This window comes from Aedes albopictus, chromosome 1 (genome assembly GCF_035046485.1).
Source record: "Aedes albopictus strain Foshan chromosome 1, AalbF5, whole genome shotgun sequence".
NCBI lineage: Eukaryota > Metazoa > Arthropoda > Insecta > Diptera > Culicidae > Aedes > Aedes albopictus.
The window spans coordinates 79,387,478-79,414,715 of record NC_085136.1 but is presented as its reverse complement, the minus strand read 5'-3'; the positions used below and the strand labels follow the sequence as shown (position 1 = coordinate 79,414,715).

At 38.9% G+C, this 27,238-nt stretch overlaps 1 protein-coding gene across 6 annotated transcripts in view; it reads left to right on the top strand.

Moving 5' to 3' along the window:
* LOC109424095 (carboxypeptidase D) overlaps nt 1–20,753 on the top strand; it is a 119,241-nt gene extending 98,488 nt beyond the window's left edge. For 2 of the 6 annotated variants that reach the window (XM_062844889.1, XM_029854722.2), the window contains exons 2-6: nt 6,616–7,382; nt 7,459–7,488; nt 7,592–8,157; nt 8,456–8,850; nt 19,858–19,998. In XM_062844889.1, the coding sequence (XP_062700873.1) occupies nt 6,632–7,382; nt 7,459–7,488; nt 7,592–8,157; nt 8,456–8,821 (1,713 nt within the window). In that variant the 5' untranslated portion in view covers nt 6,616–6,631 and the 3' untranslated portion in view covers nt 8,822–8,850; nt 19,858–19,998. Of the gene's footprint in view, nt 1–6,615; nt 7,383–7,458; nt 7,489–7,591; nt 8,158–8,407; nt 8,851–19,857 lie in introns of those variants that run through there. The other 4 variants (XM_029854725.2, XM_029854724.2, XM_029854727.2 and 1 more) reach the window with 4 other exon arrangements.
* The last annotated feature ends 6,485 nt before the right edge of the window (nt 20,754–27,238 follow it).

Sequence of the window (27,238 nt, the reverse complement as noted above, 5' to 3'; positions counted from 1 at the left end):
ATCATTTATTGCGACACTGCTTCGAGGGATTTGAGGGGGTTCCAGGAGAGTTCCAGAAGGTCTCAGCAATATTTTGGGGGTTTCAGGGAGTACCAGGGGGTTTCAAGGGGTACCGGGAGGTCTCCAAGACGTTTTAGGGGGCCTCAGGGGGTCCAGTGGATAACAGAGACGTTTCAGGGGCATTTTAGGAGGTCCCAAGGGGTTTCACAGGTTACCTGGAGATCTCAGAAACGTTTCAAGGGGCCACAAGGGGTATTAGGGAATTTCAAGTTCCATGGGGTAGGTCCGTGCACAGAAAAGGCGGAAAGGGAGGGGTTTTGCGCATTCTCGGTGAATGGCGGAGGGGCGCCTAATATATGAAATTAGGGCAAAGGGAGAGGTTAAACCTCCAAAACCTCTCCCTAATGCACGGGCTTATGGGTTCTCATGGGGAGCTTCACAAGGAGCTTCAGGGGGTCTTGGGGGCGTTCCTGAAGATCTTATTAGCATTTTGAGGGGTCTAAGGGGATCCCATGGAGTATCAAGAGGTATCACGAACATTCAAGGAGGTCTCAGGGGGTACCTGGAAGTCTCAGGGTGTCTTAAGCGGTTTCTAAGGGTTTCACGGGGTTTCAAGGAGGTTCCAGGGTGTTTCTGGGTCGCTTTATACCTAGTTTCACACTGTTGAAACGCTACTGAAACGCCCGTAATCCATTTTAAACTTTCCTTAACGCCCTTAAACTCCTGAGTTCCCTCCAGAAAAAAAATGGCACCCCTTAAAGCGCCCCTAAATCTCCATTTTCCCCATTGAAACGCCCTTGAAATCCCCGTTATTCACTTGAAATACCCCTGAAATCCCCTGGAACACTTTTAATAGGTTTTTGAACCACCCCTTCTCCTTGAAACGTCCCAGAGAACTCTTTCATGCGTCCCTGAAATGCTTTCAATCGCCCTAGAAATCTCTTGGAACTCCCTTAAAACGTTCTTAAAACCCTCTGATTTTTTTTTTAAATAACTTAAAGGCCACTGACACCCTTGTAACGCCTCTCAAAGGCCTCTAACTAAGGTCTCCCCTGAATAGCCCTCAAAGTCTATTGAAACGTCCCTGACACTCCCGTAATACTATTGAAACGCCCCTAAAGTTCTTCTCGTAATTGTTGTGGCAATAGAGGGTTGACCGACGCTTGTGTTGTCGGTGTTGGTTGCACAATAGCTTGCTGCTGGATCACTGGCTCCTGCGACGACTGGGAAACAGAGGGGAGCTGTGAAGTCGCCGCCTCTTCGAGCTGCACATCGGTTTGTTGTTGCGGTGTTGAACTCGACAGAGGCAAATCGATTATTGATACCGCCGGCCGTTTGTCGTTTGCTTGTAATAACGATGCTTCGCTAATACACGGAAATGAAACGAGTGATTGTGGAGGTGGAGGCTTCGATAGTGGTTCAGCAAACAAAAACGTAGGTAGAGCCGGTCGAAGAACGAGCTTTGGAAGTATAGGTGGAGGCATTGCTGATTGTGCACACGCAGGCTGAGTATACACTGGTTGTGTAAACAGCGGTTGGATATACATCGAACGGGAACTTCGTACTGCTTCAGCCGATCGAATTGGTGTGGACGCTGTGATCGGATTGTTTACACCAGCGACCGAACCCCTGCCACCAGTACCAGCGTGATCAGTTGCCCATTCGATAGCAGGTCGAGATGTTGGTTGCTTGTCTCCGGAGCGCGCTCGTTCATTCGTCGGATTTGATGGGACTTTAGGCAATGTTCCGGTGTATTTGGTCAACATTCCTCCACCTTGCCCGCTACTTGCTACGGGAATACCAGTGCCAATCGATACTGGCGGAAATATGTCTTCGATGTCATTTACGGACACTGGATTACCTCCAGCAGCTCCGTCCAAGCCTTGAATCCACTGCTGCACCGAATGATTACTTCGGCTAACTCGGCTCCGCCGTCTTCTCTGACTGCCTTCGTCCTCCTCTGCCTCAGCGAGTAGCAGAGCGTATTTATCCTCCAGATATTTCTTTTCGATCGCGGCTTTCTCCTCCAGCGCCTTTTCCTGAGCCTTTTTCTCTTCTTCCAGCCGCATGAGCTGCAATCGAACTCGTGCCGACCGGGAACTGCTACTGCTTTTTCCGGACATCGAAGGATCACTTATGGTCACCGTGTAGATGCAGCCCTTGCATGTCCACTTACCGTCCAGCGTCTCAGTCATCTCCATGCACGTACGATGGTACCAACGATGACACTTATCGCAAGCTACCATTCCTGCTACATGGTCAGATTTTTTGCATTTCTCGCAAACGCTCTGAGGCCTGCCAGCATTGGCTTTCGCCGCCGCTGCTCGCGTAGTTGAGGGCATCATAGGATTAATCCACAATTGTCCTTTAGATGACCTCCGGGATCAGATGAACTACTTACAGCAGCACCATTCTCATCGAGGGGAGTTCTTTAAAGAGATGTAGGCGCGGTCCAAGACGTAGAATAGCCATCACGGTTCTAATAGCGAATCCATTTATTTCGGAAGAAGCTTTAAAGCTAAAATAGATATACATATTTTTATGATTTACAGACCTTAATGAACTATGATCAATCAATACTCACAACTCCGTGTCTCTAGTCAATTCTTTCCGTCCTGACAACCGTCCTGTGATAATTCATCCAGTCAATCTACCTGATTTAGTCAACATAATCGTCTTACACCGAAGAAATTTTCCGTATAACTATTATGTGTGAAACTACATAATTTTTTGCAATTTGGCATCACCTTTAAAAATTATGTCTGCAAACATTTATTCTATAGAACTTTCCCCATTTAAAAGATATTTTTAGAAGTAAATAAAATCTATATAGGGGATAAATTAAATTTATGTGTGAGTGTTATGATATTTATTCATGCGTAGTTCATAATAATTATGGGCAAATTTTGTATGCCATATGGTCTTCTACTTGAGTACGGATCAACGAAGGAATTCCGACTGCGCTTGCTGCTCTTCGCTGGCGGATTTGTGGCGCTTTACTTTGCAGATCCGGTAATCACTCGTTGGCTCGAAGGAACTACGGTTCCTGGGTGAGTGCTTTCGCCTCCACTGTTCCTCTTTATTAGTGTCCGATTGCCCAGGGCGTCATCATCGTCCGGAGTCTGTGGCAGCGGCCAGTTCGATCGTAATTTCCTTGATGGTGTTCTACTCCTTTCCGGATTATCACATCCTTCACCTTGCCGGAACAGATCGCACCGCAGTCTGGTTAGAACGAACACCTCCCGGGGTCATGTTCTGGCACACTCTGTAGCTCGCTTCTATGCCTGCCTGCAAGCCTGCCTGTTGTTGTGATACAACTGAAATTAACAAAAAATAAAGGTTTAAGCAGACATTTTATGAAGAAATTTAGAAAAATACCTGACTAAACAGGAGACTTTCCCGACGCTTCCGATTGGCGCGAAAAATTATATTGTTTTTATCTTGAATTAATTCGATCAAACTTTAAAATTATATGTGGATGAACATAATTTTTAACTATAGAGAATAATAATACTTTTTATGTTTGCGCACATATAAATGAAATTTTGCAGTATATATGTGTTATGGTGCACCACATAAGTAGCAATAAAGTTGTTATAATATTTATGTAAGCGTATTTAAAACTAACTATTATGGAGTCTTATAAATTGTAAAGGTTGCACCTGCATAAACATTACGTTTGCAATTTTATCAGTGTAGTTATAAGTCATTCAATAGATTTTAAGTTTACTCACAGTCGTAGTCGTTGTTGATCGTATTAGATGTGTAGTTTAAGTTTAGTTTAGAGTATAAATTCTGCTTGGAAGTTAACCTATAAATGTAGATTTTTTGCAATAGTTAGTTCAATCTTCCGGTATCAATCTGCATTTTTCACTCACAAGCAATAGGAAATTCATTACTATTCACGGTTCCTATTTCATAGTTTTCCAATTAGAAATTTAAGTAGTTTTAACAAATTTTAGTAAGAAACTTTCAACTGCATGCCATTCATTAGCCACATTTCTCACTTTTGTTTATTCTACCTGACATTTGGAGCTATCTTCATCTACTCATACCATTAAAGCTAACGGGTGACAAGCCGTCCGTCAAACCTGCAGCATCCCTGTGGTCCATTTCTGCTGCCGCGCTGACGGTTGTAACGCCTCCCGCAACACCTATTGAAGCGCCAAAGAAACCGCTCTTAGGCTCCTGAAATCCCCTGAAACGCCCCTGAAGCCCTGATTTCCATTTCAAATGCCCAGGAGCAAGACCCCTTCTCGCGAACTAAGTTTCCTCATTAAAGCATAAATAAGTTTAGGCACAAAATTCCCTCTTTTTATTTCTTTTTAATTTTGGAATATTTTTAATTTATGCAACCCCAGCCTATGGCATAAAAATAGGTTCCAGTGTACCGCTTATTGAAAGGCACGTCGAAAAGTTGTTCAGAAATGTGGACTCTCTGTTAGTATATAATATAAAGAAGAAGACAATTCAAACTGTCTTCAGTTAGAGGCTGCGCAGATTGAACATTACTTTCATCAGGCAAGTGATAACACATAAGAACACCCAGCACGGTGTCAAAATTTAGATTATTATCGAACTTTCATGTACCTCGGATTTTTCTTCATGGAATGTTAGAATTTCAGCTATAATGTATAAATCCATAATTTGAAAATATTCTATCGGGAAAAATATGAGTTAGCTGAGTTTTTGGCAATTTTCCATACTAAATATCAATAAATACTATTTTAGCCCAAAAAACGTCCCATACAAAATGTATGGAAAAATTTTCGCCGATGAAATATTTTCTAGTTTTCCGATTATTAATATATAGCCCAAAAACTAATTATTTTCGAAGAAAAATCCGAGGTACATGAATGTTTGATAATAATCGAAATTTTGACACCGTGCCCAGTGGAGGGGTGATGATTTTTTCGTTTGACGAAAAGTTTTCATCGACTGGAGCGGGAATTGAACCTACACGCCGAGGCTGACGATACGGTTAGACGATTTGCGCCGCTAACAGCAAGCCCACAAATATATAGTTCATATTTTCATTTCCGAGGAGTGAGCAATGACTAGTAGGAGTAAGCAGTGATTGCTAAAATTTGAGCAGTGAAGAGTAAAGATTGAAATGTGAGTATTTCAGAATGAAAAGTGAGTAATGAAGAGTGAGTAAGTAAGAAGTGAGTAGAGAGGATTGAACAGTGTTAAGTGAAAGGAAGAAGCAAGGAGTGAGCAGTGACTAATAAGAAACGAACTGAAGTGAGGAATGAAGAGTGAGCAGTGACGAGTTAGGGATGAGGAGTGAGTGAGAAGTAAGCAGTGAATGCATACTAGAGTGAATCGATCTGAAGCGAAGAGTTTAAATCAGTAACTTATCACTCCTCAATGCTTCGCACTCCTCGCTCATTATGTTTTTATTTCTTTTTCTTCACTGCTAACTTCTCACTTCTGACCCTTCAATTCCCACAGAAAGTTAGCAGTAAAGAATAATAAATAACAAATAATGAGCGAGGAGTGCGAAGCATTAAGAAGTAAAGAGTTAGAAGTGAGAACCCAAGTAATCACGGTGCTGAAACCGTATTGCATGCAGATATAGGGCGTATTTAGAGCAATCATTATTTTGCATGGACACTTATTGTTAATTTAAAGTGGAAATGGGCAATTATGCGACTGCTCCAAGATTATACTAGTATAATCTTTCTTTGATTCTGTAATTGCCCATTTCCATTTCAAATCAACCTTAAGTTTGCATGTAAAGTAATGATTGCTCTAAATACACCGTATATCTGCATGCAATATGCTTCAGCACCGTGGTTACTTAGGAAGTTCATGAGATTCCACGTGTGCGTACACGCGCAGAAAAAATCTCGTCGTGCCCGTTCCAAAAATATCCACATTGCGTAGGTTTCCATGCAATATGGGTTGTCACTATCCTGGATGTGCATGTCGGATATTCTCCGGAATTCCTGATATCTCTAAAACTTAAAATGCGTTTGCTGCTCAGTTTACGGTTTTGGAACATGGGACAACTATGCCGCACACGGCAGCAGCATACAGTAACACAAACTAAAGTAATTGTCTCCATACATCACTGATTGTTATCAATCACAGTAATTAAATACCTCAGGCAGCCGTCAAAAGCCTTCCGCAATGATGCATAGGGCAGGGTTGTCTAAAGTTTGACTGTCCAGCAAAAAAAAAACACTTAGCGGATTTATCTGAAAAATCTTACGAGTCTTAAAAATGCCATCCAAGGTAATTGATGAACGTCACACAAAACAAACAAATCAGTCTAGTTGATGTCCACCACCAACCACTTAGAATGATCACACTTTACAGTCCAATCTTGTTTCACCCTCGCACGAACAAATACGCAAACTTTACGACGCGAACGTGCTTCCCCTAAGGAAGTACCGCGGAGATTCAATCTCGATCGTCGTAATGCGTGTCGAAGATTTACGATTTGAATATCCCACATTTGAATCTCCCCTCTCGAAACCGGTCCAGATATCAGGTTGTTTGAATACATTGGAACGCTCGAAATTGCTAGCGACTTTTATTGTTTTGCCGTCTTGGACGATCTAAAAGTGTAGATTAATCTGACGTATCTTTCTTATCATTCTATTGCAGATAACTTGCAGCAACGATGCTGATACCTAAACAAGCCGTTCTAGCGGCGGTTACGCTATGCGCCGGAATCGCCTTCGCAATCCAAGTGCCCACGTCCGATCAGATTAGCCTATCGACCGGTAACGACCGGTCGGATGTCCTTTCGGGTTTTACCGGTGTGGGCAATGAACCTCGGGCGTATCGGCCGGATACCTCTTCGCTGGACTTTGTCTATCACAACCACGACGACATGACGCGATATCTGCGGGCGACCACAGCTCGGTATCCGAACCTGACGGCACTGTACTCGATCGGAAAGTCCGTTCAGGGTCGGGAACTGTGGGTTATGGTAGTCTCTGCGTCACCGTACGAGCACATGCTCGGCAAACCGGACGTCAAGTACATCGGAAACATCCACGGTAACGAAGCCGTCGGTCGTGAACTGCTACTTCACATGATCCAGTACCTGATCACCAGTTACACCACTGATCCCTACATCAAGTGGCTGCTGGACAACACTCGTATCCACATCCTGCCTTCGTTGAACCCGGACGGTTATGCTGCATCCAAGGAGGGAACCTGCGACGGCGGACAGGGACGTTACAACTCGCGGGGCTTCGATCTGAACCGAAACTTCCCGGATTATTTCAAGCAGAACAACAAGCGATCGCAACCGGAAACGGAAGCCGTCAAGGAGTGGATCAACAAGATCCAGTTTGTGCTGAGTGGATCGCTGCATGGTGGAGCACTTGTTGCCAGCTACCCTTATGATAACACTCCCAATGCCAGTAAGTATCTACTTTAAGAGTCATGCGCTAATATGTATTAACCCATGATCTAAAACTCATGCCTTCGTGGAATCAGAAATCTGTAGATCGTCATCTACTTGTGCCGGTGAGCTTGTCCGAACTGTTCAACCTTCACCACGAATACCCATATTCTCATATGTTTCTTCTATCAATTTCCTTTCTTCCAACATGACCCCTTTTGAGTTCAGTGTTCAACAGCTACGTGTCTGCACCATCGTTGACACCGGACGATGATGTGTTCAAGCACCTCTCGCTAACCTATGCCAACAACCACGCCAAGATGTCCCGAGGTGTCGCTTGCAAGTCCGCCTCACCTTCGTTCGAAAACGGAATCACCAACGGCGCCGCTTGGTACCCACTGACCGGAGGAATGCAAGACTACAACTACATCTGGCACGGTTGCATGGAAGTCACCCTTGAAGTATCCTGCTGCAAGTTCCCGCCGGCATACGAACTACGCAAGTACTGGGATGACAACCAGCTGTCGATGATCAAGTTCCTCGCCGAAGCTCATCGTGGTGTTCAAGGATTCGTCATGGACCCCAACGGAGGCCCAATCGAGCGAGCCCAGCTGAAGATCAAGGGAAGGGACGTCGGTTTCAGCACTACCAAGTACGGAGAATTCTGGCGAATCCTGATGCCCGGAGTCTACAAGCTGGAGGTGTTCGCCGATGGATTCGTCCCAAGGGACGTCGATTTCATGGTCGTCGAGCAGCATCCCACGTTGCTGAATGTCACCATGCAACCGTCCAAGGTAGGTCTTCGGAGGATGGAAGGTTCTTTGAACAATATCTGCACTGTAAATACTAGAGTAGCCAAAATTTACAACAATTGATTGATCGCACTGTTCTAACCAACCCACAAAAACCAAACCAATTTGTATAAAACTTACGGATCCAGGTCAACTAACCGATTTTTCCCTATCAAAATCGTTTTTTTTTTCTCTCCCAACACTCTCTCTATCTCGTCCAATCGGGTCCACCAAACGGGGGTTCAACACACAGCCGTACCTATTTGTAAACCATTTAAAACCCTATGACCATCATTGACAGCCACCGACCCAGTCGTCGTCCCCGGTGCCGCCGCCGTCGCCGCCACCGTCGGAATTTTCCGCATTGGGCGAACGCGTTGACGAACACTTTGAACAGCAACCCTCCCCCCAACAGGAACCGACGACGGCCCCGGTCTTCAACGACCAGGCGCAACACGCCACCCCATCAACGACAACTGCCAGAATCGCCGCAGCAATAGCTCCTACTATTACGTCATCGCAGCATCAGCATCCGATCTTCAAATTCGCTCCCGCTAATGGCACTCAGTCGCAGCAGCATGGTGAAGGCGGTGACAGCTCGGCAAATGCTACTACTACCCGTCGGACCCCTGCGGGCCTCAACGATCGTTTGGTGTTTACTAACTGAGCACTTTCCAGGGGGGTTGCAGTGCCGCTGTAAATATGTTTCTCTATTTCTTTCCTTTTACTAATAGGTGTTTGTATGTGTGTTTGCTTGCTGTCATATTGGGGTTCTTTGGTGATTGGCATATGTTTGAGAATATTTTTAGAATGTGCATGAAACGAATATGAACAATCTCCATAAAATCTATACGGTACAAACAAAATATGTGTTTATAACTAGTTAAGCAGCCAAGGAACTGTAGCATCCAATATCAAGTTTCTGAGATTGGTTTAGTTTAGTATAGATCAAGGTATAGACTGATGCCACTGATTTCGCATGTTAATGGTTGGTATACTACATCGGAAATCAAGTCAATGCTTTAAATGAGGGAACTAGGATCGTAAAATGCACTGAAGCCCCACTAAGAATCCTTCTACAACCCCATGGAATATACTGAGCCCCTAGAAACACCCTGAAACCACATGATATCACTTTTTTTTTTCTTACGCTATGTCAGTAGCTGTCCATTTATAACGTAAAGTTTAATGAGGTCTGTCCATGTCCAGCAAGTTATTCAGAAATTCCACCTGGAATTTCTTCATTTAAATGGTCTCCCTTTTAATTTCCCGGAACTTCTTCAGAATTTTAGGGATTTCTTCAGGAATTACAACAAGCGATTTCTTCAAAAGTCTTCCAAGATGGTGCTTTTCAGAAATTCCTCTAAATAGTTCTTTAAAAATCTTTTTTTTTTTGAATTTTGCTTTTTTTTTTGAATTTCATCCAAGGGTTTCTTAAAGAATTTCTTGAGAAATTCTTTGAATGATTCCTCCAGAAGTTCATTCACGATAGGAATTTTTCCTGTAATTCCATAAGAACCATCAATCTTGGGATTTATTTGAAGATTCGTGCAGAACTTATTCATATATTTCTCCAGGAATTTTATGAAGTTCTTCCGAAAATTGCACAACAACTACTGAAGAACTCTTAAGGAGACAGCCTGAAGGAATTAAAAAAAAAACTCTGGAGGATTGTTTCAAGAAATCCCTTAAAAACTCATGGATGTGAGCATGGAAAATCCTAGAAAAAAACCTTAAAAAAAATTCTAAAGGAATTCCTGGACAAATAATCCTGAAGCAATTTCTAAAGTTATTTCTGGACTCTGGAGCAACTCCTAGATAAATGCCTAGGATAATGCCAAGGAAAATATCTGAAGAAACTCCTTAAGATACCTCTGCACGTAATTCCAAGGAAAAATCTGAAGGAAGTCCTGGAGAAATCCATGAAGGAATTTCTGAAGTAATCTTTTACAAAATGTCTACAGAAATCGCAGACAAGACTGGTGGGATTTTTGAAGAAATCCCTCAATATTTTTTAAGGAATCCCTGGATAATTTCCTGATGGAATCCTTGGAAAAATATGATACCTATGCAGGAACTCTTAAAAACATTTCAGGGAAATGTCTGAAAGAAATCCTGCAGAAACAAAAAGAATCTGAATGAATTCAACTGAAGGAATCTTCATGTATTGAAAAAATGTCTGTATTCCTGACAGAATCCCCAAAATTGAGAAACTTCAAGAAGAGCTTTTGGAGAAATCTCGAAGAAAAACATTGTTTCTGGAGAAATTAATTTCAGACACGTTTGAGGAAATACGTGAAGGAATACAAGCATGAACATACATATGTAGCAACCCTTGTTAGAATGTCATAAAGAATCCCTTAAGGAATCCCAGGAATAATTTCTGAAGAAATTTATGAGGAAACCCGTGGACCATTTTCAGGATGAATCTTTGATAAATTTCTTCAGAAACTACTTCAGAAGTCACACGGAATATTCCAGGAGTAATCTCTAAGAGAACCTCTGGTTGAATTTGTGTAGAAATTTTCGAAGAAATGCATTTCAAAGGGATATCTACAGAAATCTTTCGATGAATTCTTGATAAAATCATTCTAGAAGAACCTGCGATAATTTTCTTACTGATAAGACTTTAGAAACATTCTGATAATTTCTGAAAGAATCCCCAAAGGAATTTCTGGAGATGTCACTGTAAGTAATCGTGAAGAATTTTCTAGAAATTGAAGGAAGAATTCTTGTCGAGCTCGTAAGAGGCATTCAATCAAAATTTCTCTCCTGCGATAATCATTGAAAAAAATCTTGAAATAATAATGTATGGAGGAGTTTTCCCGGAATAATTTTTAATAAGGCGTAATAGTAATTTCCTTGGGGCTTTGAAAATTGGAAAACTTGAGTAACCAGCTCTGATTTCACCATGACAGCACTGGTTTTTGAGTGGTTGCGTAGCCGGTTGGAGTTGGTTTGTTGATTCTTCGGCACACATTTTTGGATGATCTAGAAATTCTTTCATAGGGTTTTTTTTTCAAAAAATGTTTATAGTATACTTCTAAGAACTGCTGCGGAGACTGTTCCTGATAGTCATCCAGGAATTCTTTGTAGTGTTTTTTTTCTGAATTCATTCAGAGAATATTTCAGGAACTTTTCCATGGATTTTTGCATGAATAGGTACCTCTAGAATTGTTCCTAGGAATACGTTCAGGGGATTCAAGGCATGCAGATCGTTCCATGAATTTCTACAAGGACTTCTCCAAGACCTGGAGTATTCGCATCGCGGATTCCTCTAGAAATTATTTCAGGGATGCAGTAAATGCTTCAATTCATCATAGAATTTCTCCAAGAATTGCTTCAAATAAACCTTCATGTAGAGGTTATACCAGGATTTCCCACATGAAAATTAACGGATTTTTTCTAGAATACCTTCAAGAATGATTGGTTACAAGGATTGCTCAAAGAACTTCACCAAGGATTCCTCCTGTTTTTTTCCAAAATGTTCCTCAAAACTACATAAATTTTTAAATGTCTTTTTATGTTTTTAGAAATTTCCAAGATATTTTTCAATGAATTTTCCGAAAGTGTCTGCAAAAATTCCTCCAGGAATTTCCCCTGAATTCCTCTAAGATTTCTTCTCGAAAACTCTTGCAACACACATATAAAATAAAAACCAGTGAAACGATGCTGATTGACATTTTTTTTCGTTAATAGTTGTGTGCCCTTGCCGTCAGAAATCAAAGGTTTTTCCGGAACTCCGTACAGCGGTCCCAAAAGAGTTGTCACAGTTTCAGAAAAAATATTGGATTTTTCTGGGTATTTCTGGAAAAAAATGCTAGAGCTACATCTGGGATACTCATAGTAGATTTTTCAGCAGCACTCCTGAAGAAATTTTATATGATTCTTCCAAGAACATTCCTACTAAAATTTTGTATTAAGTCCGGAAATAAGTTGTGAACCACTTTTCCAGAAGAAATCTCGTGAAAAAGTGTAGTACTAAAATTCCTAGAGACATTTTTAATGGAACTGTCAACACATATTGCTAGTATAAAGTCCCGGAAGAACTTCCGAGCAGAATTCATACAGATATTTTTGTTGAAACTTCTTGCAAAATTTCGTAAAAACAAATATAGACATAGACAAATACCTTGACAACAATGTCGCAGGAATCCAATGGGTTTTAATGTATATATATTTTTTATAAAAACTTTATCAGAAATTAGGGAAGAATTTGTGTTTCAATCGCTTGGAGTAATGATGCTTGAACTATCACGAGAAATTCTAACAGAAACACTTTAAGAAATATCTTTGACTCCTAGCAAGAACAAAATTTGGTGCTCCAGAAACTCATACTCAATCGCAATCAAATGCATTTATGTGTTCAACTAGAAAACGCTTCTTTTCTAATCAACCTCCCAAAGATAATCCATACGGGATAAAACGTGCAATTAGGTGTTTTTAACCAAATACAAAGCTAACCAAAGGCAAAAAGCCAAGCAAAATATCCTTCACGGGCTTCGCCAGGAAATTCTGGGAGTTTTTTCTATTTTTAATAATTTTGAATTCCCCTACAGAATTATCGTGAAATCCTTTCTGGAATTCTGCTAATTTTGTAAGGGATTTTATAACCTCAAAGATTTCATTGGGAATTTTTTGAAAACTTTCGTCGGAGAATTTCAAAACTTTTTTTTATCTATATTAACGAGATTTTTAGCCCTTGGCTAGTTTATCTCGGGACCCACGCTTTACTTCCCTTCCGAAGAAATAACCCACATTTTGTGAGTTTGTCGGGAATGGGATTCGATCCCAGATTCTTGGCGTGATAGTCAAGTGTTCTAACCATCACACTAGTTCCGCTCCGCTACCTTTGAAAACTTATCTAACTATTTCTAAAAAAAATAATGTGGAGCAGACCTGGTGTGATGATTAGAGCATTTGACTATCACGCCGAGGATCTGGGATCGAATCCCACTCCCGACAAACTCGCAAAATGTGAGTTCTTCCTTCGGAAGGGCAGTAAAGTGTGGGTCCTGAGATTAAACTAGCCTAGGGCTAAAAATTTCGTTAATACAGATAAAAAAAATAAAAAAAATAAAAATGATTGTTAAGTACTTCTAGCTCGACTTTCGCTTAAAATATTCACAGAAATAGCTCGGTAACATCGTTCATGATTACAAATTCATCTAATAATTCCACAGTAGATTTCACTAAATATTTCACATGAATTCAAATGAACCACAGATTGAAGATTATTATTATTATTATTAATATTTATTAAAGACACTTTACCACTTATGTGGCATTCGTGTCTGGACAGATTGAAGATCATTCACGAAAATATAGTCACAATTGTTCCCAAACAGATAGTCGCGTTAGGTAATTTTTGTTTCTATTTCAAGTTAACTGCATAATATTAGTCACGTAGGAAATGCTTCATGATATTCCTCTCCATTTTCCAGGAATTTCCTTCAGAAATTCTCCTCGGGATCCTTTTTACAATTCCTCGGACGATTCATGACTTTCTCCAACAATAAGTCCAAGAATTAATCATGAACTCACAAGAATATTCCTCCACGAAGTGCCTCAACTAATTTTCCGAGAATTGGATTCTTTCACGGTATTGGGATAATTTCATTTTCTGAATTTTCATGCCAAACTGAGCCGAAATCCAATTTTTCATAATTGCGGTGCACATATTTAAAAATCAATTTGAAGTTTGTATGGGAGGGATTTGTTGCATCACCCCTCGTCGCAGTTTGTACTGGGCGGAGCTACCAAGCAGTTGTCTAGCTGTCAAAAGGTGATATTGAAATATCTTTTTGAAATTGATTTCAGGTTTCAAAATAAAATTCCAAAAATCTGAAAAAAAAAATCATTGTGACTTAGAAAAAGGTGCTCTTTTAAATAAAAATTAAATATCGATATTCATTTCAAAATTTCAAAACCCAATTCGTAAAGGAATCCAACGAAAGACCCCTAGTAAAATCTATGAAGTGAAGCAGTCTCCGACGGTAAATTCGAAATTCAGGGCAATTATGTAGATTTTCCGTATTATTGGGCTTGTTTGGAATCTGCCACATCACTTAGGAATTCTTGTAAAATTTCCCACAGAAAAAGCTCGAAGAAACCTTCAGATATTGGCCAAAATTTCGCCAAAGAATGATACAAATGTTCCAGTAGGGATCATTCGTGGAATTCCTCAAAGATAAGCTTCTTCAGTAATCACTCCAGAAAATCCACAATCGGTTGATTAGAGATATCTCCAGGAATTCGCGAAAAGGTTATTGCAGGATTTTATACATTTAGCTTTCACACGATGCTTCTAGGAATTACTTCAAGAATTCCTAACGGTATTCCAGCAGTGATTTTCTGGGATTCTCCTTAAAATAGTTCTCTAGAAATCACTCCTGAAAATCATCAAGGAAATTTTCCATATAATCCTCCTGGTATTGCTCCTACAGGAAACATTCTCGATTTTTTTCCAAACAATTACCCAGGAGTTACTCTAAAGATTTGTCCAATAAGTGCTCACGGGATTCTTCTAAGAATTGATCCTGGAATCCAGTACTTCCCAAAATGTGCGCCGCGGCGCCCTGGTGCGCCGTGAACATTTCGCAGGTGCGCCGCAGGCTTTTTAGCCAAAATAATAAAATAAACTCTTGTTATTTATGATGCGGAATATCTTTTTCACTGTTTTTTTTTGTTTGGTAAAACTGATGTCGCCTCACAGCCGTTTTTATTAAATTCCGCAGTCTTGCCTTTTTGAGAAAGTCTTAAAAATGAAATTTGCAAAATCATCGAATGTTCTACGAATAGTTTCTAATATGCTCATAATGCATTAAGATTTTTATCATTTTATTTTATTCCCGGAGTTCTGACGTTTTTCGTTGGGCTTCTAAAGCTCTTATTTTACTTTCAACGATACAGTTTGTTTTTCCATTACATCAATAGCTTGTAATTCAAAGTAAATATTTGAAGGACCTGTTTGAAGTTCTTTCCAGAATTATTATTGTCAATATCCCGGTCTTCATGCTGTCTTAAACGTTCCGGAACGACATTTTTACTAACATCACCATCCCAAATCTGCTTCTCAGCAATCTATTTTAAATCTACGTTTCTTAAAATTTGACAAATTTAAAGGTATTTCATTGCAATCGCGAATATATTTAAACTTTTGCTTAAGTTATGTGAACCTTTAAGTATTTTTTTGCATAAAAAAGGTTTTTTAAGAACTTTTTTTTTTTAATTTAATAAGATGATAGGTATCGAAGTTTTTTGCGATTTGTGTTTGAAATTTTTGACTGAAAGTGGTCGGCGTTTAATCAGAGTGGACCAGGCGATTTTTTGGGCAGGCAAATATAATTAAAACAAAACAACAGATCTGAACTTTTCGGTCTTATTTTGATGCAGATGTTTCATTATAGAAGAATTAAAGTATCTGAGAAAATAACGTTCTTGATTTGATATCATAAGTGTTTGAAAAGTATTTTCCCAAAATCATTGCAAAAGTGTTAAAATGATAAAACTTCTTTGTAAAAAGTTGTTGGTGCGCCGCGACATTTTTGAAAGTTTAAAAAGGCGCCGCGGTAGCAAAAAGTTTGGGAACCTCTGCTGGAATCCATTCAAAAGTTCTTGCAACAATTTGGCTGATGGTTTTCGATGAGAATCACCCAGCGCAGCGACCCGATACACCGCAGAATGTCCGACGTGGTCTAACGCTAACCGAAGCAAAAGAAGAGTCGTGGCCTTCTATGATCTCGTCAGCAGCTGTCAGTCGATAGCGTGAGCGTTACCCCGGGTGCGAAATGTGCGTGTGATATTAATTGGGTTCTTTAGGGGTATCCGGATTATTTCATAATCGGATTCTCCGCCCAAAAAAATATTCGAAATCCAAAATTTCATCATTTTCGGAGTTCAGGAACTATTTTTAAAATGCATTCAAAGTTTGTGTGGGGAATTTTTTTTGGTCGGGTCGAACTGTCATTTTAACGATTGAACTGTCATTCTATCTACGAAAATAAAAACTGTTCTGTTAATTTAACCATCAAAACAAAGGTATTGCAATCCAATAAAATCACGTTATACTCAGAAAAATGAGCTCTTTCTATTAGGCTTTAGAAAATAGCAAAATTTTATTCTCTAAACAACCCAATTGTCTGTTGGTATATTGAGGAACGAGACTCTAATCGCAATGAGATATTCTTATTGTCAGACATATACCACACAGCAAGTAGTACTCTAAGTGTAGAATTAGCTATAAGTTAAAATACACATAAATATAAACAAAAAAAAAAAAAGCAAGTAGTACTTATTTTTTTTAAATTAATCCAAAGGTTCTTCCTGAAATCCCTATAAGGAATTATTCGGGAACTCCTAGAAGAATTACTCCTGAAAATCATCGGAGATTCCTCCAGGAATTCATGTTCAGAATGTATTCATTCCGTATTCAGGAATTTTTCTCAATGAATTTCTAATATCTAATTTCTTAAAAAAATAAAATTATCCAGAGATTTTTCCACGGTTTCGGACTTGTTTAATAGATTCTTCTAGAAATTTCTTCACGGATTCAGGGAAACTTGATTTTCTCGAAAAACTTTTATGAGAAATCCTTCAAAAGTAGCTTGTATATGGTGTGATTCCTTCAAAAATTACTCTAGAGATTTCTCCAGAGATTTCTTCATATATTGAGCGGGAGATTTCTTCAGGAATGGAATTCTATCAGAGATTTCGATAGAAATTCTTCCAGGAACTATTAGGCATGCTTGCTGATGTTGTTCCATGGATTTCTTCGGGTACTCCATCACAAGCTCTCTCATGTTTTTTTTTTTTAAATAAAGGATTGCCCAATTACATTTAATTTACTCACTTTTAGTTTGAAAATGTATACAGGAAAAATATCGAACGAGTCCAGTGGGTTTTAAAGAATGGATTTTCCAGATAAAATTTTAACGGAAATCTAAGGTTAACATCTGTTTTAATCACTTGAAACAGTTTTACTAGATTTATCCCAAGAATTTATTTCAAGAACTTTAGCAGAAATTTCTATAACTCCCAGCAAACAAAATCTAGTGATCAACTAAGGAATCCAGAAGCTCTTTCGGGATGTAATAGAAAAGCGGAACTTCATCAAGGATTACCAGAAGAATATCCTCTATGTTATCTCATTTTTTATTTCATTAAGAGATGTATCTTACCCCCCTGCTTAATTCTGTGGTGATGGAAGGGGCTACTACTTCTTATAGAAAAGTAATTTCTTGAAGACAAACTGAAAGAGCAACGACGAACAGGATGACACAGAGAAGAAGCATGAAATTGATAATTATAATTAAGTTTGCCGTCCCAAAGAACGAAGGCGCCGCGGAAATTGTAAGTGTTAGATCAATGGATTTGGAAACTCAATCCAGCAATTCTTGAAATTTTTTTGAAACAATTCCTGGACCAAAAACCTTGTAACAATTTATGAAATAGTCTCCGAAGCAATTTCAGAATAAAACCTAGGAGAATACCTGAAGAAACACATTATGATACCCCTTTTTATCCTCAGAGAGACTTCTTGAAGAACAATTTGAAAGTAATTCCAAGGAGAAAATATTTGAGAAACTGGAAATATAGTTGTAAAAATCCTTAGAGTAATTTCTGTAGAAATCTCTTGGAAAACGTCTTGCATGCATCGCAGGCAATAATGGTACTGGTGAAAGTCATGAAGAAATTCATCAATAAATTTCGGATTGATCCCTGGATGATTTTCGGAAGGAATCCTTAGAAAAACTCCTGGAGATACCTCTGAAGAAATTTTCTGAAAAATTGTATATACAATTTTTGAAGGAATTTGTACACAAACATCCCTAAACTACTACCTACCAGAAATTTCTGAAGGAAATTCTGCAGAAACAGAAAAAAACAGGAAGGAATTCTTTGGAGAATCACTGAAGAAATATAGTTTTGAATGAATGAACCTTTGGAATAATACTTAGAAGGACTGGAGAAATTTCGAAATAAAAAGCCGAGAAAATCACTTAATAAATAGAGTAGGGTAAATGTTACAAGAGTGGTGCATTTTGTAGCTCCTTGTAGTAAAATAATTTAAATAAATTGATAATACTTACCATAAAATAAAAAATCTGATGACGTTAATCGGTAATTTTTTACTTGAATTTGCTAGGAAAAATATAAAAACCATCGTTTGTTTCAGTTTTTTTTTTAATAAATCACTTGCACTACACGGTTCCTATTGTGGTGGTAAAATTTAACATAAGTTCCTGTAGTGGTGCATTCCATTGGATTCTTATGGGACCCACCACTATAGGTGCAAAGGATTAAAAAAACAAACAGAAAAATAATTGTTTTAAGCAGATTTTACAACTATTCTCGAAAACAAAACTGATTTAATGTCTTAAATTAAGTATAATATATCTATTGAAAATGTCAATAGCGAAGTTTTTGGTCCAAATAGTGATAAATTTCCACTTCCACCACTATTGCTATAACCTCCAAAAAGGGAGCGAGAAGAAACCTCAATAATTTCTGAAAAAAATTCAAGAGAAATTTCTGAATTTCTAAAGGAAATCCATTAAGGGATTTCTGAAAGAATCTCCAAATCTTTGTAAAAAATAAAAGCTGGATTTGCATCTTCTGAAGAAACGTTTGAAGAAATTCATACAGAAGCCCAATAAAAATTCCTAAAAATTCTTGAGAAATTTCTAGACGAATTTTCGAAAAAATCCCAATAAAAAACTTATGGAAAAAATTCTGAGAATAATTTTGCAGACATTTTAAAAATGTTCATGAGAAACTTCTGAAGAAGTCCCAAGGAGAACTTTCTGGGAGAATTCCTGAAAGAATCGTTGAAGGATTCCCCGGAGAAATGTTCAAAGAAATGCATGGACAGAAACTGATTCTAAGAGGAAACTTTAGAGAATTTATTACACAAAATAATTCTAAGAAATCCTGCGAGAATCTTCTTTCTAAATCCCAGTATTTTTTTGATAAATGCTGAAAGAATCCCCAAAGAAATTTCTGGCAGTGTCCCTGGAGATAGTAAAGTCGTTTCCTTGGGGCCATACCAGTATAGAGGGCGCTGCAATTTGGAAACCTTCAGTAACCAGCTCGGATTTTACCATGACAGCACTCTGGAACTCACCCAGGAATTTCTCGGTGAATTCCGATATATATTCTTCTGGGAATTCCCCCATGAAGTAATTTATGGGTAATTCCCCAGGAAGTTCTTCAAGAATTACCCATATTTCTCAAGGAAGTTCAACAAAAATTAGCCACATTCCTCACGAAATGCCCCCAAGATTGTGTACAAGAAATTTCCCTGAAAATTTCTCCTTTCCATTCCCTCAGGTCTCCAATCCGGAGACGACGGGTTCGATTCCTGCTCCAGTCGGGGAAATTTTCATTAGACGAATTCGCCCAAAAATCTCCATAGTAATTTGTCTAGTAGTTCCTTCAAAAAATCGTCTAGGAACTCCCTTAGATTTGTCCCGGAATTCCTCAAGAAATCTAAACAGTAATTCTTCCTGGAATGCTGTTAGGAATTTTCGGCCGGCTTTATTTGGCCTTTATCAAGGGAACTAGAGATTATTTCCAAATACTAAATATAGCCCCCAAATGTGTCCTTGTTTCGTGCCGTCATTAGTTGTTTCGCACTACAACCAAGAATCAACTAAACCATGCCCTAATCCACCGTTCTTCCAATCTTCCCTCTCCCCCCAGCGTAACGATGGCCCTTACTATCGGCCTGTCCAGCAGCCGGCCCAGTCGCAGTATCGTCCTCAGATAGCAGCCCCCGGCCTTCCCGGTAGCGGTGGCATCAACTCCGGTTCCCCGGCCGACGAAGGCATTCTTTCGACGCTGAGCAACGGTTTCAACAGTTTGGTGAACAACATCTTCGGCTGAAATAGGCGCGACCACCAGCACTACCAGCACCAGCCGATGCCAAACGGTGATCGTTCTCTCTGCTACAGTATTACAGTGGAAGGATGTGCTTTTGTGTTTGTATTGTTTTACAATCCGTTGTCGTTGCAACAATCAATGCATACCTAACGAACAGCTATTTGACGCGACTCACGCCGGCATTTAGACGCGTGCGATCATTTCATTCCATTGAAATCAGAACTCTTTTTTGACAAAACTTAAGGACGGTGTGCGACGACGAGTAGGAAAGGATGAGTGTTTCCAGTGATATGACGATAATAAGTAACATTACAACAGAACAAACGCGAATTAGTTGAATAAATATGTAGGTTAAGCTTTAATCAGATGCGCAGGCAACACCCAATAGAACAAATCGAGAGAAACTATTTTCAAACACTTGTAGGAGGTGTTATGTCTGCGCTAGAGTGCTTACAGTAGAACGAACAATGAAAATCACATTTAGGTGACAAATATTACAGATGATATTCTCAGCAGAAGTAGCAACAGCAACAGCATCCATAGCGTATTTAAGCACTAGCAAGTCGTTCAAAAGTTATATCTTCTACCAAGATTTGGTAAACAGAAAACAAAACAAAATATGATTAGAGGAATATTTTAAATCATTTCAGATGATAAAGACTTAGTATTTATACAAACGGTTCGATATCGTTCAATAAATAAGAAAGTACAAATAATTTGTTTTCTACTAAGAGTATAATATCACATTATTATCATGTAATTATTCTTTTTTTATTGAGATTTTCAGCCCAAAACTGGTTCATCGCTTATGTCGTTTTCGTTTTTGATTCAGTTCCAACCTGGGTTGGAACTGGATGAGATCACAGTTTCAACCCCAACCCGACTTCGGTTTCGCTTGTACTAAAGTTTGTTTGAGTTTGTTTGTTTACACATTTTCCGCCAATCCAGTTCCAACCCAGGTTCAAAAACGAATTCGACATTAGGAAGCATCCACAAATTACTCAGATTTTTTTTGCTAATTTTTTACACCACCTCCACCATTGAAGTATATTTTCCAATACCTAATAGATGGAGGGGGGGCTCCACCCTAAAACGCCACGCCAATAATGAACACTGGCAGAAAGGAACCCCGGAAGGAATCCCTGAAAAAAAAAAACTCGCAGGACTCGTGGCAGAAATCCCTGAGGGATTTCCGGGGCCAATCCATGACAGAATAGAATCCTGAACTGATCCCTGATTTTAAGAGGAGTCCCTGTGCGTGTTCTCAGGGTATCAGAGGAGAAGTCTAAAAAAGAAGATTGACAGGAATCCATGAAGAAAACCCAAAAGGATTCCTGAATGAATTACCAAAAGAATTTCTGGAGAAATCTTTGAAGGATTACCTAAATGAATCTCGGGAGGAATATCTAACATAATGCCGGAAGAAATCCCGGGAGACTTCCCCAAAGTAAACGCCGGGGGATTCTTGAAAGAAATCCAGAAAAGGCAATGAGGTATCCCGGGAGGACTCATTGAAGGCCACCTTGGAGGAATTCCTAAAAGACTCAATGAAGAAAGCCTGGGATAAATCACAGAAGGAATCCCGGCTCAGGAATAATTATGAAAAATTCCCTGAAGGGATCCCTGAAATAATCTTGGAGTAATTCCTGGAGGAATCTCGAACGACGATCTTTCAATTATCGTGGACGAATCCCTCAAAGAAACCTGGAAGAGATCTCTGAAAAAATCCTGAAGGAATGCAAGATATATCCCTGACGGAATCATTGAAGGAATGCCAGCAGGAACTAATGTAAGAAACCCGGAAAAAACGACTGGAGAAAACTCGAAAAGAATCGCTGAAAATTTTTCGAGAGGAATCTCTGAAGGAATCACAGGAGAAATTCCAGAAGGAATCTCTGAAGAAGTCTCTGCAGAAATTCCAGCAGAAATCCCTAAAGGAATTCTGGGAAACATTTGTATAGGCAACCTAGGAAGAATTGCAAAAGATTCTCTAAATGAGTCTTGGGAGGGATATCTGAAAGCATGACGAAAGGAATCCCGGAAGACGTTGTCTCAGAATCCCTGAAGGAATCGCTGAAAGAATCCTTGAAAAACAATCTGGGGAATAATCTGTGAAAGAATCGTGACTAAAATCGCTGAACGAATGCTGAAAAATATTCCTGAAGGAATCCCAAAAGAATTATCTGAAGGAATCCTAGGAGTAATTTCTGTAGGAATCCTAGAAGAAATTTCAAACGACATACCAGAAATAATAGCTGAAGTAATCTTTGGCAGAGATAAAACTGCAGGAGCAATCATTGAAGAAATTCCGGGAAGCACAAATGAAGGAATCCCGGGGAAAATATTGAAAGAAATAAAAGGATTTATTCTAAAACTTTTGCTTCAGAAATTTTTCGAGGTTTTTCTTTTTTGAAAATCTGAATTTCTGTCAGAAAATCTTCTTAGGATTCCTTTTTTGTTTTTTTTTCAAAGAATTTTTATTTTCAAGGCATTCATCTAGAAAACCTTCCAAGAACTTTTTCAAAAATACTCCAAGGATTTTTTTTTAGAAAATGATCCACGAATACATTAAGAATCAGAAATTCTGAACTCCTTAAAAATTTTCTGGGAAGTTTTCTAAAGAATTTACTCCATGGAGATTGCTTCAGAAATTCTACAAGAGATTATTAATGAAATTCCAAAGATTTCTTCACATTCTTTAAACTTTCTTAATATGTTAGGTTTTTCGCACCACGATGGCGTAGAGCAAGTTCAGCGTGCCTGTCTGGGTCATATTGACCCCAACATCCTACTAGGGTTAGATATTCCTTCAAGACATTTCTCTTCCAGAAATTTCTCCAAGGGTTTCTTAAGAAAGTCTTAGAAAATCCTCCAAGGATTCCTTTACAATTTTTTCTACATTTTCTTTCAGAGATTCTTATATGAATACTTATGGAAAAGCTGGAAGACATTCTTGCAGATATTCCTGAAGATGTTCACACAGAGATTTTATCAGATATTCCGCCGCGTTTTCCTCTATGGAATTGCACAGAAATTCCTCCAAGATTTTTTCCAAGTGTATCTACTAATTTCTCTATGGATTCCTCCAGGAATTCATTGAAAAAAAAATGTTTGATATTATTATTAGAGGATTTTCCAGGTTGTTTTTCCAGAAATATCTTAAGAGGTTTTGTTGGCTATTCCATTACGGATTTCCAGTGTTTCCTCAGGTATTCTTCCTGGAATTTCTTCAGAAAATCCATCCACAGACAAACAGATGTATCACTCTGATAATTCCCATCGTACACCGACTTAACGGTCTATTTGAAAACCTGATATTTGACCAACTATCCACCCATGGCGCACGCACCGTTTTTGTTCGAGTTTGATGTTTGCTAATTACCGCCATCTCGTTGGTGGTAGGCCAAATTCAGTCTTATTAGCATTGGGCAAACATGCATTCGTGACTATGATTTAAATCAAAAAATGGTCGAAGTGTTACGTCTGCTTGTCTGTGATACATCTATGGATTTTTAAAATATTCCGTTTTTCAAAAAATCTTTCAGGAATCCATTTGAAATTATCTTCACATTTTTTCATTTTCTTCTGAAATTTCTTCAGCTTGAAGTATTCCTAAAATTACTTCAGAAATTTCAGCAGGGATTTCTTCAAAATTTATTCAATGGATTAGCAGCAGTAGCAACAGTTCCTTGCTCAAGCGGTTTCTTCGGAGATTCAGGAATTCATCCATGGGAATGTACTCAGTAAAGGGGCGCTGGAATCCTTGACAAACTAGCTCTAATTTTACTATGACAGCACTGAAAATAATTTATCACAAATCTTGTCAGTAATCTGCCGAAGCATTACAATGACTTTTGTATGGAATTTGCTACACATTTTGGAGTTCAATCAGCTGAGTACACGCCAAGAACATCAGGAATATGTTACAATTCTCGATAAGGAAACCATAAGAAATTTTGAAAGAAGTTTGTTAGAAAGTTTCGAGGAAAATCCAGGCGAATGGGCCGTCTGCATGCATCCCCCAAAAATGTTGTCATTGCTAAGGGATTTATAAAAAAATCGCCAGAGAATCACTCCATATACTTCGCTCCTCAACATCATCAACAAAACGAGAGAAATTTTTAAAAAATGAAGTCATATCCCTTTCGTGGCGATCCAGTACAATTGTAAACTGTTTTCTTAATTCAGCCCTTACATATACTTGTATGTGTGTAAACAAACTTCAGTTTACGTTGCCTGTGGGATTTACCACAAGGTTAACAAAAAGTGGACAAAAATCATAAAACATGACAAAGTTTTATCTGTTGCATTTTTTTAATTTACGATTTATCTAGGTAGTCAAAGCTAGAAATCGAAAGATAAAGAGTAAATAGCTCTTTCAAATGAGGAAAAATATTTTTTTGTTTTTTTTTTAGAAATCTTAGAGTTCTGGAGAGCCAAAGTTGAGCCATTTGTATGGAGATTTCATTATTTTGTGCTCCGTCCCGAAAGGGATATATAAAACTTAGTATTGCTTCGGCGCTATTAAGGAAACTCCACTAAACATTTTATTGATATAAAGTGCTCTGCGTCTCAGCCATTTGAGACTGCATTGAGCCATTGATCACTGCATTATAAGACATCATTATACAAACTGCAAGTTTTAAACTGATATAATATTTAAAAAAAATACATTAAGGACAAACTTCTTGAAATCCCGCTTCAACATTGCATCAAAATTACAGACGCACAAATCTCAACAAGCGGGGTTCAAACAACAATGTATTTTATTATTCTGTTCTTGCTCACTTTTAATTAGCTTGAAATAAAAAGCTCAGGTGCGCTGGTTTTGTTTACAAAAACATTTGTGCCCTCAAAATCGTGAGTAGGTGCCAAAGTCGGCCATTGTCGCGGCCATTTTGGGATTCCAACAAGTCTGTCCTTAAAATCGAGGTAAAATGTACATAAAACCGAAGCACATAAAATCGGGGGTCTACATAATCGAGGGTCCAGTAAATCGAAGTATACCTATATAGTAGACTGGGTCAACAAGGCCGATTTCTTGGAACAAAGCTTTCTTGATTCCTTTCAGCATCCATGATAACTGCATCCTCGTATTCCGCATTGTGATTGAAATTTGTATGGGTTTTTGTATAGGAAAACGTGATTTTTTTTTTCATTTTTCTCAAAGTTGAAAAAAATGGTCGAAGACTATATGACTTTTTACGTTAAAGTATAGCCTGGGAAAAATCGAAAAACTTTGTCGAAGACTGAAAATTGATTAGAGTCTCAAGCAAAGCAAAGCAAAGCAAAGATAACCGTACACATCGTAGTTGCTACTCCGTGATTGACCAGAACAATCGAAGTTGCACAGAGAGCCAATGAATGTGAAAGCTTGGGACTAGCTAACCATTCTCAATGTGCACAATTCGAGAGTTCAGCTATTTAAAGTCAATAACGGCGCTGGCCACGTCCTTACGGTCATCAGGAAAGGGAAGGAATGTTAGTTCGACAACCGTTGCTACTAGAAACCGTGGAATCCACAGCATCCCCACAGTTGTCACGGGAAGGAATGGTGGTTAGTAGGGTAGGGTAAGGTGTGGATCTAGGAGCCACCTCTGTTAGGTGATATGATCCACTAGTTATATGGAAATACACGTCGCGGTCTTCATCACGATTATGATTTATTTGATCACGATGACCACTGATCCCGGATTTCGTGCTCGCGTTTCCATCGCCCTACCGTGGAAACCGACTGATCTACGATTATTGTAGCGTGATTCTGAACCCGGATTTTTCACTCGCACTTCCATCGCCCTATCGAGAAAACCGACTGACCAACGAATATTGTAGCGCGATTCTGAACCCGGATTTTTCACTCGCACTTCCATCGCCCTACCGTGGAAACCGACTGACCCGACTGAAAATTGATTAGAGTCTCGAAAAAAAAAGTTATTCGTTTGGTAATATATGCCAAAAATTGTGATTTTATTATTGATGTTATTCCTTTATATGTTGAATGTTAAGCACCATCGGACAATCTGTACATAATAACTTTTGGCACAAGTGTCGGAACGCTTTGCGGTCTTTGACAAAGCTTTTCGACACATCCAAGGCTATGTCTTAAAGTTATCAGTCATAGTTGAAAATAAATTTAAACCCCTTTTGAGCAAAATGCAAAAAAGTGAGTTTTCGCTCCCAAATTTTGCACAGTTGTTTTGGACGCTTATGTGGTTCAAAAAAGCTTTGTTACGGGTTGATGCAATCAGATTTAAATTGTTGACCCACTCTACTGTATATACTAGAGTGGGTCAACATTGTATGGAGAAACTTTAAATTTGGCCGCATCAACCCGGAACAAAGCTTTTTTGACTCCTTTTTGCGTCCAAAACAACTGTGCAAAATTTGGGAGCGATTGGTTGCGTCCCCGTATTCCGCATTGTGATTGAAATTTGTATGGAAGTTAGTATGGGAAAACGTACTTTTTTGCATTTTACTCATAAGTTGAATTCTTTTGTGTAATACCGTTTAACTAATGACGTTAAAGTATAGCCTAGGATATACCGAAAAACTTTGCCGAAGATCGCAAAGTGATCCGACGCTTGTGAAAAAAGTTATTCGCTTGGTAACTTAGGCCAAAAACTGAGATTTTATTATTGATGTTATTCCTTTACATGTTTAATGATAAGCACCACCAGGCAATCTGTGCGTTATAACTTTTTTCACAAGTGTCGGATAACTTTGCGGTCTTCGGCAAAGTTTTTCGGCATATCCTAGGATATGCTTCAACGTCATTAGTTAGATAGTTTTAGACGAAAAATTTCAATTTATGAGAAAAATGCAAAAATGCACGTTTTCCCATACTAAATTCCATACAAACTTCAATCGCAAAGCGGAATACGGGGACGCAACCAATCGCTCCCAAATTCTGCACAGTTGTTTTGGACGCTAAAAGGAATCTAAAAAGCATTGTTCCAAAAAATCGACTTTGTTGACCCAGTCTAGTACACGCAGAAAAAAGAGGCTTGTTTAAAACAATAAAACGCATGGTTGATTTTCAAACTGAGCAATTGCTTATTCCAAAGTTATATTTCTTTGTTCTTGCTTAGAGTTTATCGATCAAAACAATCAATTCCCATCATTCCATATAACGATGAAAACTTCATTTGTTTCAACAAAATGGGGACCATAAACATGGCCCGGATGCACTCACACATCTTTA